The 16,901-nt window shown below is 41.4% G+C and overlaps 1 protein-coding gene and 1 long non-coding RNA gene across 6 annotated transcripts in view; one reads left to right on the top strand and one right to left on the bottom strand.

The window, feature by feature from the left end:
* Nucleotides 1-3,547, bottom strand: part of WDFY2 (WD repeat and FYVE domain containing 2) — a 120,319-nt gene extending 116,772 nt beyond the window's left edge. For 2 of the 5 annotated variants that reach the window (XM_037893186.2, XM_027830232.3), the window contains exon 1: nucleotides 1-296. In XM_037893186.2, the coding sequence (XP_037749114.1) occupies nucleotides 1-137 (137 nt within the window). In that variant the 5' untranslated portion in view covers nucleotides 138-296. The other 3 variants (XM_007068065.4, XM_043532624.1, XM_037893189.2) reach the window with 3 other exon arrangements.
* The window catches only part of LOC122463380, a 20,396-nt gene continuing 3,889 nt past the window's right edge, over nucleotides 395-16,901 (top strand). The window contains exons 1-2 of the long non-coding RNA XR_006286666.1: nucleotides 395-556; nucleotides 15,810-15,902. This is a non-coding gene — a long non-coding RNA (uncharacterized LOC122463380). The remainder of the gene's footprint in view (nucleotides 557-15,809; nucleotides 15,903-16,901) is intronic.

Consider the following 16,901-nt stretch of genomic DNA (forward strand, 5'->3'; position numbering starts at 1 on the left):
CTGTCCTCGGAGACGCTGATGACCCCGTCCTCCTTGGGCACGATCGCGGCCATGCTCACTACATCCTGGGAACCCTCCACCTTGCTGAGCAGGACGGGCTTGCGGGTCAGCGCCTTGGGCTGGATCTCAGCGGCCATGGGCAGCGCCAGCGGGCTCGGGCTCGGGCTGCGGCAGGGGACGGGGGCGGCGCCGGTCTGCAGCAGCAGCAGCAACAACAGAAAGAGGAGGAGGGGCCGCGTCTCGCGCCTTGTGGAATCCCTCAGAACCAGGAACCAAAACAGCAGCTCGCGCGGCAGCTAGCACCGCCCCTGCCACTAAAGCGCCCCGCCCTCCCCGCGCCGGGCCACTCTGGCAGCGGCACTTCCGGGAGCCCCGCCCCCCGCGCGGCCCCAGGCACCCAATCGGGAGCGGGGCAGCCGGCCTGGAGCGCAAGCGGGCCGGCCTGGGTGCACGGGGAGGAGGGGTTTGCGCCGATCGACTGACGCAAGAGGCGCGGCGCTCGGCTTCCCCTTTTCCCCGGCTGGCGGAGGGTGATCGCGGCGCTGAAGCCATCAAGGTACTTGGGTGACGGGAGCCCAACCCTGACGGAGCCCCGGGCATGTTCCGTGCCCGCCTTTCTTCCCCACGGGCTGGGGGCGGGGAAGGGCGCAAATAAACTCTACAGCTCCCCTTGCCGACTCTCCCTGCGAGCCTGCGCCGGCTGGATGGAGTCCGTCTTCTAGGGTCAGAGCAGCTGATAATTAGCTTGGTGTCGAGGTGTTCCTTCCACCCCATTTCCTCCATTCAAGCTCCCCTCCCCAGAAGCAGGGAGTTATGTGGGATAAGAGCATGGATGAGGATGTCAGCTCTGCACAATTAGGATCTCCTTTGTGCTGGGGGGGGGGCTCCTTCTGACGCCAGAAACATCAATTTTACTAACTAGTTATTTTTTTAAATTATTATTATTATTATTAAATTAAAAAAGATTCTCACCTGACTCCTTCAAAATTATCAGTCCTTTCCCTAATTACTCTGGCTTCTTCACATGTCGAATATCCTACTGAAAGATTAATTCCTCTGCAAAGTATAAAAAGAAAAAGGTGTTTTACCAGTTGGGGTTTGACCACCAAAGTAGTTCAGGAGGGTACAAGGCAAAAGAGAGGATAGGTGGAAGAGGAAAAAGCCGCAGGACCCAAACTCTGCCCATACATGTTGCAAAAATACTAGTAATGTCTAGTAATCATGGTATAGAATGACAGAAAGAGTTGCTGTCAACACTAAATAATGAACTTTCTGTATAAATAATCTTTAACAAGAATTAATATTGTGCAAATTATAGATTCAAATAGGTCACTAGTTTATCATCTCATTTGCTGGCCTTGGGAAGGGTTTTAGTTTGTTGATTCACCTGAATTAGAAAATCTCACAGTTAAAGACTCCTGTTCAGTAGGTTTAGAAACTCCCTTCACTAAGGTAGTGTTTGCAGTGTGACCCTAGTAGCCAAGGTGCTCAAACTACTGAGATTGGAAGCAGCTGAAGATGCCTTTTAATCTATACTGAGTCTCAATCACATAGGATCACAAGTTACAGCTACATCCAGTAACAACAGCTGATACCCAATATTCTTCATAGTTTTATCAGGACTGGGTTCCCAATGCAGGAAAGCACTTAAGCACTGTAGCTCATGAAAGCTTATGCTCAAATAAATTTGTTAGTCTCTAAGGTGCCACAAGTACTCCTTTTCTTTTTGCAGATACAGACTAACACGGCTGCTACTCTGAAACCATACTTTAGGAATGTACTTCAGCACTTTTTCTGAATAGAGATGCATTCCTAAAGTGGGGTCTGGGTTGTCTGGTTTAAACTGGGGCAAATGTCAGCCTGTATTCCAATGGTAAAAGAAATTCTGAGCCCTTTTACCTTTGGCACATTCTTTCTCAAAGCTGGCAAACTGTAGCCTGTTGCAGCAACTAATGGGAAACCAGATAGGTATGTCCCTTTTCTTCACAGAGGTCTGCTGCTATTCTTTTCTACTGCTATTAGCTAATTCAACAGGTTTGAGAGGCTCGTTGGATTTTTTTCTGGCCATTCTGCAACCATTTGTAATATACATGTCTGTAAGGAACAGGGAGGACAAAGACTGGAGGGAGATATTTCAAGGGTCTCTTGTGTTCATATTACTTTTTCCTTTCTTCATATTTTATGATTGAAGGTGTAAGTTTGAAATAATGATTAGCAGAATTGTTGTAAAAGTTGGTGGCACTCTAAACTGTCAGTCCATATTAAATGGACATTTATATTAAAATTATTTTTGTATTATTACTCTTCTGCATCACACGAAGGTTATTTTATTGATTTAGGCTAGAGAACAGTATCTGAGTGATCCTCAAAAATTATGCACAATGGGGTGGAATTAAATACAGGTCCACCAAGTAAAATTAATTGCATGAACACAACTGCAGTATTTACATGTATTATCAAGTGAGCTGTAGCTCACGAAAGCTCATGCTCAAATAAATTGGTTAGTCTCTAAGGTGCCACAAGTACTCCCTTTCTTTTTATCAATGGAATGTTTTTGCAATTCAGTTTTTTACTTTCATGAGGGAGGAGGGATTTTTATTCCCCCCAAGAAACTCACCCTAATCCCAACATCTGGTTTTCAGCAAGTTTCTGCTTTTTAGTCAGCTTTTCTGCTAGGTAAACTGAGACACAGGATGGTCAAATAACTTGCCCAAAGTTACATTCATATTGTGCTAACGCTGATGAAAAGGCATTTACTCTTGAGGTCAGTGTTATTAAAGGCAAACTTTCACCATCTATTACAAGAATTCTGCAAAATCACATGAAACATGTCTTTGTCACAGTTCTTCACTACCAAAGGGCTTTTCAGACTTAAGGCAATACTGCAGCTGTAAATTTGGGTTCATTTGTGCTGGAAATGGCCCACCTTGATTATCATACACATTGTAAAGAGAGTGGTCACTTTGGATGGGCTATTACCAGCAGGAGAGTGAGTTTGTGTGTGTGGGGGCGGAGGGTGAGAAAACCTGGATTTGTGCTGGAAATGGCCCAACTTGATTATCATACACATTGTAAGGAGAGTGATCACTTTAGATAAGCTATTACCAGCAGGAGAGTGGGGTGGGAGGAGGTATTGTTTCATGGTCTCTGTGTATATAATGTCTTCTGCAGTTTCCACAGTATGCATCCGATGAAGTGAGCTGTAGCTCACGAAAGCTTATGCTCAAATAAATTGGTTAGTCTCTAACGTGCCACAAGTACTCCTTTTCTTTTTGCGAATACAGACTAACACGACTGTTACTCTGAAACCTGTCACCAAGCAGCAGTTTTCCATGTGATTAGTGCTTCTACCCCATAAACAGAAGGGGGAGAGAGGGAGAGAAATACTGGATCTAAGTCTGAGTACCACAAGTGGTATATTTGCTTCCTAAAAAGCATGTGCACTTGGGAAAAAAATCATTACATGCTTCTCTTGCTAGCATGGAGGCTTTTGTATTCTTTTTGCAGATGATCTCTGAAAGCACAAATGGAGAGAAATAAAACTGTTGATATCATCCAAGGGTGTTTTGCGGATTTTATTTTGTTACTGTAAATTGTGAAACAGAAGGAAGCCTAGTTACAGGCATGGTATTCTTGGAAGATACAACAGAGAGAGAGAAAGAAGTCATTTCTGCATTGGTCCTTACTATTCAAAATGTCCTGGAAAAATTCCTCCATAAGGATAATAGATTGCCTCTGAAAAAATTAACCTTTGTTTGTACAATATCAGTATAATTTAATCTGTGTTCATCAACGAGAGACAAGATGGGAGAGGTAATATTTGTATTGGATATTTTAGTCAGCAATGGTCCTTGTTTTATTTTGCATTTTGCTGTAGCTGATTGTAAACAGAAATGTCTCTCCCTCTACTAGTTTTGGTCTTTCCTATCTGATGTACTTCTGTTTACTCCTTTTTTTTTTTTTTTTCCCCCAGTGGGAGTGAAATGAACATACCTTTTGGTGATAGTACTTTTGAATTCACATATTTGATGACATCATCACAACTCTGGGAATCCGTGGCCTCAGGCCATGGTGGTTACATACACTTGAGCCAAGCCCAAGGTGCTCACACCAGGACAGTATACCAGAAAACCTTCTTTGATTCCTCATCTGCAATTCCTGTTTGACACTCTTGGGCTTGTAGCAGAAAGAAATTCCCTACCTACCACCGCTGTCTCCTTGCTCTCTGGGTCCATCTTTCTTCTGGCTTCTTAGACAATATAGTGGAGTAAGAATCTGAAGGTTTAAAAGTAGATGTCATAAGCAGGTAATCATAGCCTAAGTCAATAGTTCTCAAGGGCTATGCGTACCTCTTGGGGTACACAGAGGTCTTTCAGGGGCTACGTCAACTCATCTAGATATTTGCCTAGTTTTACAACAGGTTACATAAAAAGCCCTAGCAGTCAGTACCAACTAAAATTTCATACAGGCAAAATGAGAACGTAAGCAATTTTTCAGTAATAATATGCTGTGACATTTTTGTATTTTTATGTCTAATTTTGTAAGCAAGTAGTTTTTAACTGAGGTGGAACGTGGGGTACGCAAGACAAGTCAGACTCCTGAAAGTGGTACAGTAGACTGGAAAGGTTGAGAACCACTGGCCTAAGCGAGAGTTCAGGCAGGCAGGAGAGGATTAGATACGTGGCATAGAAAGGTGAAAGTGGAGTGGTCCAGCATGGAAGGAGCTGGATGGAGTCCCCAGCCCGTCTGTGAGCAGTATTTTTTTAGTTAACTACAGCTGCAGACTTGCAACTTCTGTAAGTTTGAGGGGACATTCCTCTCCCAGCACAACATAGGAACATTTGTCTATGTTGTGTTGCCACTTTAGTTCATGCCTTTTTTGCTGCATGATTATTTTAATATTACATCATCATGCAACTTGATGAACCTCCAAACAAATAATGGGAATTGGAAATCCAGCATGCCTTGGGATCATCCTGTTAAAAGTGAGTCAATCTAACAAACAGGGTGGCAACAGGCGCTCACAAAAAAGTTTAGCTCTCTCCATTGTGAAAACAGATAATTTATTCCTGCCCTTTGTTTCCTATCTTTTAACCAGTTACTGATCTATGAGAGGACTTTTCCTTTTATCCCATCTACTTAGTTTCCTTAAGAGCCTTTGGCGAAGGATGTTGTCAAAGACTTTCTTAAAATCCAAGTAGTACATTATATCGACTGACACCTTCAAAGAATTCTAATAGAGCTGTGGAAGCACAGCTTCCCTTTAGAAAAGCCATGTTGACTTTTCCCAACAAATTGTGTTTATGTACGTGTCTGATTCTTTTCTTTACTATAGTTTTCTACCAATTTTTTCCAGTACTGAAGTTAGGTTCTATTGCCTACCCCTGCCACATCCCAGAACAGCCAGTGAAAAACCATCAGAGACAACAACAACAATCCAACCCACTTAAGGTAGAAAAGAAACTCTGCAACATGCCAGGAGTTCACCCTGCCTGTGAATAGAAACAAAGGACTGTTTTCAGTCTTACATAGTTTAGAAAAGGGACTTCAGTGAGGAAAAACCTTGGCAGAGGAGGACATTTTCATAGACATTTTGGATCCTGGTTCTTGGAGAAAACCATTCAGCTCTGCCTGCAATGGACTGAACTTTCAGGAAAAATCTACTTTATTAGATAGGAAAGCTAACCGTTTATAAGTGTAGATCCAGGTTCGCTTTTATGATGTGTTTTGTACAGTAACATCTTGTTTTCACCACTCTCTCGTTCCTAATTACATTTTTTTTATTTCTTAAATAAATCCTGTTTAAGTGCTCACAAGTGCTGTGTGGTTTACAGGGTTACCCGCATCTTTCCGTGCAGAGGATCAGGAAATTCGGAGAGTAGCCAGTGTCAGTGACTGGATATCACAGAGGCATGATTCAAAGGGATTTGGGTGCGCCTATTGTTAACCTGCAAGGCAAAGGAAGGGCTGGGATAAGCCCAGAACAGCGTGCTTGAGTGGTGAAGGGCTGGCAGTATCAGGGAGCTGACATCCAGTTACCACAAAAACACTCCCTTTTGCTGGATGCAGGGGGTAACAAGGTGACTCACAGTCCTGGATACCCCAAGTACCATCACACCATGCTAAACCAAAAGAACTTGTATACACAAAACCACCATCACATAAAAAAGGTAAAAACACTTGGCATCAAGCAGAAGCCACACAATGGCCATTTAATAGCCATCAAATTCAGCAGCCTCTTCTGCTCTCTCCAATGTCCCCCAGTTACTACAATTTTCACAAATTTAACATAAATCCCAGACATTATAAAGTAGGAAACAAACCTCTGAATTAAGCATCACTTAGGGCTTGTCTATACCACGCAGCTTTTAGCAACAGCTTTGTCGCTAAAAGTCAGCATGTGTAAACGCTCTTTGTCGGTACTTCGTTGGCACTTTTGCCAACAAAATACTTCCAGCCCTGCGAGCAGCGTTAGCTTTGTCGGCAGGAGAGTGCTCCTGCCGACAAAGCCACGTTCACAATGCCACTTTGCGTTTGGCAAAACTTTTTGTCTTTTGTGGATGGCTTTTTAAGTACCCATGAAAGACAAAAGTTTTGTTGAAACTTTTCAGTGTAGACATACCCTTACTGAGTAACTGCATATGTGTGTGCTTAAAATGTCCTCCCAGGCACCACACACTTGGTTTCTTTAGAGGTGGTAGTCTTCTTAACAAATTTACTGGAAAGAAATTTTTAAATAAAATGCTTTTAATTTGAGATATCAACTTTAATATTTAAAAAATGAAAGATAATGGGGGAACGAGCGTATACAAAATTTGCTGGGGGAAAAAGACCAAAACAAACCACTTTGTAGACCATCTATTCTGTGGAGCACTAACTTGTCTGAACTTGTTTTAAAAAAACAGCTTGCATAAGAAAATGCATCCTCACATTCAGACATGCTTTCCTCTATGTTGTGATTTTTGTTTTGCTGGCTTTAGCATTCTTATAGTGAATAATACTGGCTCAAATGTTTTCTAAAAATAAACCCTCATGTGCTCTTAATGAGATTTATGACTCAGTTTTCTCCCATATTCAGCTATTTTTGTGTGCTTTTTTTATAAATGTGGAAAATGCCCAACTTCTGTATTATATGTAGAGACTGATGTGCAGCTGGAGTCTGAGTTATGAATTATGAAAAAAAGATTTAAAAGGACTCATCTTCAGTGTCAACATACAGCACTTCATCTAAGACAAAGACATTAATGTTTAGCTACCATTAAGTGTTGTTGTCTCTTAACAGACTGTGTACATGTGGGAACAAAAAAGAGGGACGCTGTGTCAGTGTGTGGGCTGCAAATGAGAACTCCTGGCTCACACATTTTGCTCCATAAGCAGTTCTTGCACTATATGCAGTCTTATTCCTGTTTTCTCTGTCCTCACTGACACATCTCCATATATTTTTCTCAAGTTTTGGGCCTCTAACCTTGTCCACTATAGAAACTTTTGTTAGTAATTCCATTATCTTTTTAGTGGATCTCTCCACCAACCTATTCTTATTTTTCTCAGCTCTTTACTCTTGAACTTTTCCAGGCTTTCTTTCAAGACTTGACAAATTTTGAATTGTTTTTATACCTTCCTTTCCCATTTGCTCCTGAAGAAGCTATCAAGATGAGAATGTCATTGATAAGCGTAACAGTGTATCTTCTATTTGGAAAGCAGAGAAAAAAAAATGCACACAAAATCTACCTGAAAAGATAAGCGAATTTCTTGCACACACAGCACTAACTATATGATGGTTTCGAAGTGCTAAGTACCTGATCTTTCTCTGGTTTAACTCTAACAATTAAAATATTTCTCCAGGGAGTCTCAAAGGACCTTTTCACACAACGGCCTTTGTCTGCATACTAGATCACTAGATTTTTTTTTTTTTCTTGAAATTTCTCACTTTTTCCTATTTCTCATATGGTCCACCAGTGGGAGCTCTTACGCTGACAAGGGACTGGCAGCCACTGGAGTTTCAACTACCACGTCACTAGATCTTCTCTGAGCAGTGTTAAACAAGATTATGATTAAAACACTGGTCTTCATTAACACTCCCACTGTTGCTAGCTCACTTGGTGAGGTGTAGCAATGGTGGGATATTCTAAGAAAAAAGTCTAGTGCAGACACAGCCTACGGTCAACGTCATTTTAGGATGGTTATTGCTAACACAATTGTAGCAGAATTTCTGTTACCTGTGTGGACAGGGATTCTTTCCTGTGAAAGTTAGCCAAATCATCCTGAAGATTACCCCTTACTGTAAGAGTATAGAAAAGCTTTATACCACACAAATATTATTGCATGTCTGCCTGTGTGTGTAAGAAAGATGGTGGACCCTCAGTAAGGCTAATCTGTTCATTTAGGAATGTGGCAGGAGATCAGTTCCAACTGCTTACAGTTCCTAAACCGAGTGTTGTCCTCCTTTCTGTTCGGAAAGGGCTCCTTCAAAGAAAGCATGGAAAGGAACCTTGAGAGTAAAGAGCAGAAGATTTAGTTTGCATAGGAGGCTTAGGGCTCTGTGGCACAGAGTTGTTCTGGATGTCAGATCATCCAGTCATGTTCTTCCACACTTTAAGTCATCTTCTCTTCTCCAGATGAGTCAGCATCCCAGTCCCTCAATCAAATGAGTCTATGACCAAATGTGAAAGTACCTGCACACCTACCTAATAGCTGGGCACCGTCACAGCGCTAGCTTACATAGACTCTCTTAGCAGCTTGCAGATTGGTCCCCTGCAGTTCAGGTTGATTGGAGCCAAAACAGCCTCCCTACTTCAGGCCTGATATAAGGGATTTGGCACAGCGGAAAGGCAGAAGCTTCCTATGCAGAGCCCTGAGTCAGAACAGAGGCAAATGGATGCTTAAAAGGTCCTTTCTGAGCGCAAACAGTGCTCAGAGGTCAAAAGAACTCTCCTTCTAGAGTAGAAAAGTTCCCCACAGCAGCATAGAGCTAAGCAGCAGAACCACTGAGAAAGGCAGCAGACTTCAAAGCAGCAAGACGCACTATGAGAGCTCTAGCACCTCCGCTGGCTGAAAGGGTGCAGGTGGAGGCAGGAACCCTTAGCATGTAACCAGGGCCAGTGCAAGGATGTTTCGCACCCTAGGCAAAACTTCCACCTTGCGCCCGCCCCCGCAAGCCCTGAGGCAGCTCCCCACCCCACCCCCCTCGGCCTGGGGAGCCTGCTCCGCCTCCTCCCTGAGCACGCTGCTGCCCCTCCACTTCTCCCACCTCCCAGGCTTGCAGTGCCAATCAGCTGTTTGGCGCCGCAAGCCTGGGAGGGAGAGAAGCAGAGCAGGGCAGCGTGCTCAGGGGAGGAAGTGGAGCAGAAGTGAGCTGGGGCGGGGAGTGGTTCCCCTGCACGCCGCCCCACGTTACTTGCTGCAGCCGGCCCTCCCTGCGCCCCCCTGCCCCAGCTCACCTCCGCTCCACCGCCTCCCTAGAGCGTGCTTTTGGCTGCCTTCAACCGCTTGGCACCTTAGGCAGCCGCCTAGTTTGCCTAGTGGTTGCACCGGCCGTGCATGTAACAACCCTCAAGGCCTACAAGATGGGAGTTGGAAATGAGTTTCCCTTCCAGCAATTCTCTCTTCTGTGGGTAGCTACAGAAGAGAAAAGTCTTATATACACAAGTCACTGACACCTAGAAAGCCTGCAGCCAAAGCTCTTCCTCTACCAGTGTAGGGTGAGGGAGGAGAGAAAAAAGGAAAGCAAAGGAGAAACCAAGGCTAATCCATGGGGGTGGTGGTGAAAGGGGCATTTCTTGCACTGTGAGGCCTACATCAAAGACTGGAGAGAAGCGATTGGAGCAGATCCATCTCCACAAGAAGTCTTGACCAGTCCCTTGCATCTTCCAGTTAGGGGGTTGAGAGCCTCAGCTCTGGCTTTTAATTTAATCTTTTCTTTCATCCAAATTATTTTTTTATTTGCTCAAGATTTTTTCACTTGTCTCCTTCCTTCTTTGCCAGGAAAAAACACATATACACAAAGAACATGAGGGCCAATGCCTGGGTTCCATGCTTCTAGGACAATACATTTGGGGAGTGGGAGGACATGGGGGAGTCTGGCTATGTATAACTACCCTGAGGGAAATCTTTTATGCCCATTGCATTTTTGCATCTTAGTAAGTGGACACATACCACACTAATTCTAATTTATTGTAAAAGAAGAGATAAAAATTCCCAGACCATCTATTTAGGAGCAAGAAACTACATGACTGTGCACTCAGAGGTCATTAACTATCCAGACATCTATTGCGTAACAGTAATAAATACTGCTTGCTAAACATGTATCATGAAATGGTTCTTAAATCATGCAGAGAATAATTTCACAATCCAGAAAACAGAATTCAAACAGAGAAAAAGCCATCCAGGACTTACTTATTGGCAGTAAGGAGGAATTGACCACAACATGACAGTTATATGAAAGTTTGGTACTAGTAACAATGAGCTACCTGAACACTACATGCAAACAGATCTGGACAATGGTCACTATTAAAATTTAAAATTGAAACTAATTAACATTCCAGCAGTCTTTGCTATATTAATTTTAGAAATACTGTGATTATGTTAATTAGGCAAAAGTAAAAATTATTTATTCTAATGGCAACTACTGTAGGATGCACTAATACAAGTGTAATAGATTTCAATAAGCAAATGTTGGGAAATTAAGAAACAATGAGCAGATGCAGCAATGGAAAGAATGTGACTGAATGTGGAAAAGGGCCAGTGCATTCAAAAGAACACATAATTATGGCACAAGATACCATAGTTCCTCTGCAAAGAAAAATGAATGGGCCTGTGTAATGTTCCAACTCCTACTGCTTGTAAAGCAATGGTTGTATGTGCTTGGCAGAGGGATGTGACTGAGTCCTACCTCTGTTGCACTGGACCATGACTGGGCTGAATAGCTGTCACTTAACTCTGAAGTGACAGCTGGGACATAATTCACTCTTTGAATATTGAAACTTACTCCACGATCAAGAATTACTGATTGGCTACTGTTGAAGATAGGCAGACAGCAAACTGAGAATGAAAGGACCTTGTTCTTATCTGCAGAAGAGCGCTGTGAAACTCAAAAGATTGTGTCTCTCTCGCCAATAGAAGCTGGTCCAATAAAAAATACTATCTCATCCACCTTGTCTCTCTAATATCCTGGGACCAACATGGCTACAACACCTTTGCATACAGTGAAAGACTTGTCAGGAGAAAGAGTCTTTTTGATCTTCAACTAGCTGAAGAGAGCTATCTAGTGTGTGTGACTGGAAATGACAAGAAGGAAGAAAGACTTTACCTGGAGATGAATATAGGGAAGATAAAAAGTACTTAAAAGGGAAAGGTAATGATATAGATAAGGAACTTATCTAAACAAAATAGAGTTAAATGACAGTACAAAGGAATTAGCAATACAGTAGAACCTCAGTTACAAACTGACTGGTCAAACACACACCTCACTTGGAACAGGCAGTATGCAATCAGGCAGCAGCAGAGACCAAAAAAAAAGGGGGGGGGGGGGCGCGGGGGCAACAACAGTACAGTGTTATTAAAAAAATGAAGGGAAAGTTTTAAAAAAAGGATTTGACGGGGTAAGGAAACTTTCTGTGCTTCTTTCATTTAAATTAAGATGGTTAAAAGCAGCATTTTTCTTCTGCATAGTAAAGTTTCTAAACTATATTAAGTCAATGTTCAGTTGTAAACTTTTGAAAGAACAACCATAACATTTTGTTCAGAGTTACAAACATTTCTGAAGTTCTACTGTATATTTTTGATAGTTGAGAGTGAAATGGGTTTAACAGGTAAAGGCCTGATTCTGCCATCTTCATGATGAGTAGTACCTTATTCAAGGAGTAGTCTCTTTTATATCAATGTTACAAGTATTCCTCACATGTAGTGTGCCAGTATCAGGCCCTAAAAACACAGAGATATGAATTTAGCTTAAAGTAAGGAAGGAGCAGAAAAATCTAGAGGAAAGTGTTAAGTTAATCACATAATCAATATACAGAATAAAATATGCAGTACCAAAAGTGGAGAAGTATACATGTAATTTTTATTGGCCAGGGCATAGATTGTGGGATGCGCTAATTTGCTTTCCTGACCTTTACATTTTGGATGTATGCTTGGAAAATAACCATGAATTGTGCACTGCCTTGAAAGAAGGGTTTATGAACAGGTAAAGATCAGAGCCAGTTCTGGAACAGTCAAGCCTCTCCAACTGCAGCATCATGAAATTAAAAGCTATTTCCAACAACTGAAGAACTCATGGCTGAAGAAACGGCATTATTTGGTGCAGGACATTATTATGGAAAGAAAGTCCTCTCATCACAGTTAATGATATAATCAAGATTACATTATAAGCCTGATATTTATACCCCTTCTCTAAATTGGGACATTGAAAAAATTGTTGGCTAAAAATTGGGGTGATTAGGACTACAACAAAGCATCCCTTAAATTTCAAATAAGTTCAAGAAAAGGTTTTGAATGTTCAGCTAATTACAAATTATCCCCCTTTGCACATTTGAAAATAATCCTTTTTCACTGCCCTCACTTCAAAATGGAAATATTTACAAACTAAGGCCTTGATCCTGCAAGGGCCCTGTGCAGGCAGATCCCTGCATTGGCTTGGAGGTACACTGACTTCACTGGGACTATGTAAGTACACAGAACAGGGCCTTATTGTATAGGTATACAGTAATAAAAAAAAATTCACACATAGAGTAGTTAAAAAGGGGCAGCATGTTCCAGCAGATAGGACTTTCTAGTTTCTACTAAAACTGGTTGGAAAATGAATTTTCTGTCCCATGAAAAATTTTGAGATTTTGTCCCAAATTGTGACAAAGCCAAAATTTTAAAAAATTTTGTGAAATGAAATTCTGAAACAAAAATTTGGTAAACTGAAACATTTCATTTTTTTCCCAACACTTTACTTTTAATATTTTTAAGTATAGATTTTTTAAAAAAACAAGTTGTTTCAAAATGAAAAATTGAAATTTTTCATTCAAAAAATGTCAGAATGGGGCATTTTGACATTTTCAAAACTTTTTTCCATTTACAATTTTTTTTTATTGTTTCACCTCCCTGGGAAGTGCTTGCTTTTTGTAGATGAATCTCTGATAGCTGCAACCAGTTTATGCTCCAAATTGACTGTGACTGGGATCAGTATCCCTGAACCATTTGATTGGCTAAATGAGTTCTGCAAGCCAGTATCTGGCATCCATGGTAACAATGTATGTCTCTGGTTCCACAATAGGATTGTTATGCTAGGAAATGTGTGGGAAGGTCCACCAGTCCAGAAAGGACATGATTTCCTGGGCTACTGAAACTGCAATGTAGATAGGAAAGAATGCTTGCAGGAAGAGACAGAAGAAACCTCTGGAACAGTCACAAACAGTATTGTCCAGGTCAGCAAATCTTTGCAAGAAACTAGCATTTTAATTGACTTTTTTTCTGGATGACTGTTATAAAGCCATGTTGCTGGAGAAATATTACGTGTTTGCTGTTCTAAAATGCTTGTCATCTTGAATATGCCTAAATGGGAATGTTGTGGAGAAAGGGATATACAGATATATATACATATGCATGTACCCTTCTCTTCCTGGGAGCAGCTATCAGGACCACTATCACTTCAGTGAATTCACTGGGTAAGATAGCAAGGCCAAATGGTAGTGCTCTCTACTGACAGCAGTTTGCACCATAAAAGAAAAAGAGGTGTTTCCTATGGGAAGACTGCACTGAGATGTGGAGATATACTTCCCACAGGTCTATGGTGTAACCCTAAGATATGGCCAACAGGATAGTCTTCAGAGTTTTTATCATGAAGAGTGATTTTCTCACTGGATTTGTTCAGCAGTTCAGGTCTAGAATAGCACTATTTCCTCCAGAGTTCTTGGAGATTAGGTAGAAAGCAGAGTAAGAATACCAGATGCTTTCCTTTTGGGATAGGCTCCCTTTCCCTAAAATCCAAGAGATGCGCAATAGTCTCTATAATTAGAGAGTATGTGGTTGGATTTGAGCTGAGGCAGACAAAAATGCTTCAAGGAAGTCTGAAGAATTCTCTAGCATATCCCTTGCTCAAAACTTTCATCATTCATCTGCTTGAGGTGGTAATCACACCTCAAGAAATTTAAGTCTACTCCCCAGCTGACACAGCTGCACCGACAAATGGAAAAAACAATTTTCAAAGAGTCCTACTTTTGGGGGGGTGGGCAGCTTGTTAACACCAGCCCTGGTTCTTCCTGCTCTATTGTAATTCCAGTGTCCTCTGGAGAACAAACCACCATCACATCAACATCTTACTGAGTCTACTAAAATAAAAAATAAAATGACTGTTTCACTTTGTTATAAGATCTGTAAGCCCTCTTCTGTCTGCATGAAGTTCAGGATTTATTTTCCTTATCCACAGCTTCAAACATGGCATGCTTAAAGGATGCTCTGAAGAGCTTTCCCCCTGCTCTAGATAGAGGAGAATTAACAGAGGCATAGCCTGTATGTCCTCTTTTTAGGAGCTAATCCATAGATGTTGTCCCATGATCACCATGTTCCTAGCCATTGACCTGGATATAAAATGTAAGAAGTCCAAGGAAGCATCAGAGATGAAGATGCTACAGAGATCCTGTGCAGTACTATTCTGACATTGTTTGGTCTGATCGAGAGATCTCATAGAGGATATCAGTTCAAGCCCAGATGGGCTGGGTAAGTTCAGCTGTAGCTCAGATGGATGCCAAAGCTGCTTTAGTACCTAAGAGAGAAGGTTCCACACTACATTTTCAAAACCTCCTCTAAAAGAAAATGCCTTGATTGCACCCCAAAGAAAGTTTGTCTAATTTCTTGACTTTACTGATGCTCTAGGATGGCCTTTTTTCTTGGCATTACTCCATCTGACTCCAATTTAAAAAAAAAAACTAGTCTGGGACATCTTTCTTCTCAACTGAAGAAACTGCGGGATGGGGGTGGAAGTATAGACTTTTCTTTCTTTCTTTCTTTTTGTTAGATGGTGTCAAGGTTCCTTCCCCACTCTGAACTCTAGGGTACAGATGTGGGGACCTGCATGAAAACCTCCTAAGCTTACTTTTACCAGCTTAGGTTAAAACTTCCCCAAGGTACAAACTATTTTACCTTTTGCCCTTGGACTTCCACTGCCACCACCAAACGTCTAACCGGGTTTATTATTGGGAAAGAGCCATTTGGAAACGTCTTACCCCCCAAAATCCTCACCAAAACCTTGCACCCCCCTTCCTGGGGAAGGTTTGATAAAAATCCTCACCAATTTGCATAGGTGACCACAGACCCAAACCCTTGGATCTTAAGAACAATGAAAAGAAGCATTTAGTTTCTTACAAGAAGAATTTTAATAGAAGAAAAAGTAAAAAGAATCATCTCTGTAAAATCAGGATGGTAAATACCTTACAGGGTAATTAGATTCAAAACGTAGAGAATCCCTCTAGGCAAAACCTTAAGTTACAAAAAGCCACAAAGACAGGAATATCCATTCTATTCAGCACATTCTCAGCCATTTAAAAAAATCATAAGCTAATGCATATCTAGCTAGATTACTTACTGAGTTCTAAGACTCCATTCCTGTTCTGTCCCCGGCAAAAGCATCACACAGACAGAGAGAGAGCGAGCGAGCTTTGTTTCTCCCTCCCCCCAGCTTTTGAAAGTATCTTGTCTCCTCATTGGTCATTTTGGTGAGGTGCCAGCGAGGTTATCCTAGCTTCTTAACCCTTTACAAGTGAAAGGATTTTTCCTCTGGCCAGGAGGGATTTTAAAGGTGTTTACCCTTCCCTTTATATTTATGACAGATGGAGTCACCCATCACCGACAAGCATGCTGCCTCCAGAGCTGCAAAATAGAGGAAAAGCACTGGAATGGTGAAAAAGGCCAAATACAAGAATGTATGAACTATAAAGTTATTTGAATCTTTACCTACATTACCATATAATTTCCATGCTTTTAATGTTTTAACCAACATTCTCAAAATTTATTTTAATGTTTAATTAATGGAGGAATCTTAAATTTATTTAATATTCATATTACTTTAGCACATACGACACACTCCTTTGCCCAGATGAGCTTAAAGTCTAATATCATTGATATTAAGAGGAGGTGGAAGAGAAGTACGGTGGGATTAGATACAATCAATTTATGCAATTTTTACACACATTTGCAATTAAAATAAATCAGTGACATCTGTTCCCTGTCCATTTGTCCCTCCACCTACCCATCATTAATTAGTTGATTTTTGTATAGGTATTGCTGCATAGGTGACTCTTGAGATTAAAAAGTCAAAAAAATTGTTAGAAAATTACATTATTGTGCACTTCTACAGTACCTTTCATTAGAGGATAGCAAGTATTTTATAAACATTCATGAACTTAGTCTCTCAAAGCCATGTGTAATAGGTATTCAGATAATAGACTATACCAAAAAGTCAAAATGCAGTCCAATCCCAGAGTGTAATGAAATCCCTGGATAAACAAATGATAGGGCTTTTCTACATGGTAGGTAATGCAGTCTATAGGCATGTGATTTCTAAACCTCACTAACTTGTTGCGCATTATTGGTCCATATAGATCATGCTGTTAAAGTGCACTAGGGAACATTTAGGGCTGGTCTACACTACCGCGGTAAATCAATCTAAACTACACTACTTCAGTTACACGAATAACATAACTGAAGTTGATGTAGCTAGATCCACTTATCGAGGTGTCTACACTGTGCTATGTCAATGGGAGAAGCTCTCCTGCCAACTTACCTTACGCTTTTCGGGGAGGTGGGGCACAGAAATTGACAGGAGAGTGCTCTGCCATCGATTTAGCACATCTTCACCAAAGCTGCTAGATCGATGCCGCTGAATCGATTGCAGCAGCGCTGATTCAGCTCTGTAGTGTAGA

Source organism: Chelonia mydas, chromosome 1 (genome assembly GCF_015237465.2).
Source record: "Chelonia mydas isolate rCheMyd1 chromosome 1, rCheMyd1.pri.v2, whole genome shotgun sequence".
In the NCBI taxonomy this organism is placed as follows: Eukaryota; Metazoa; Chordata; order Testudines; family Cheloniidae; genus Chelonia; species Chelonia mydas.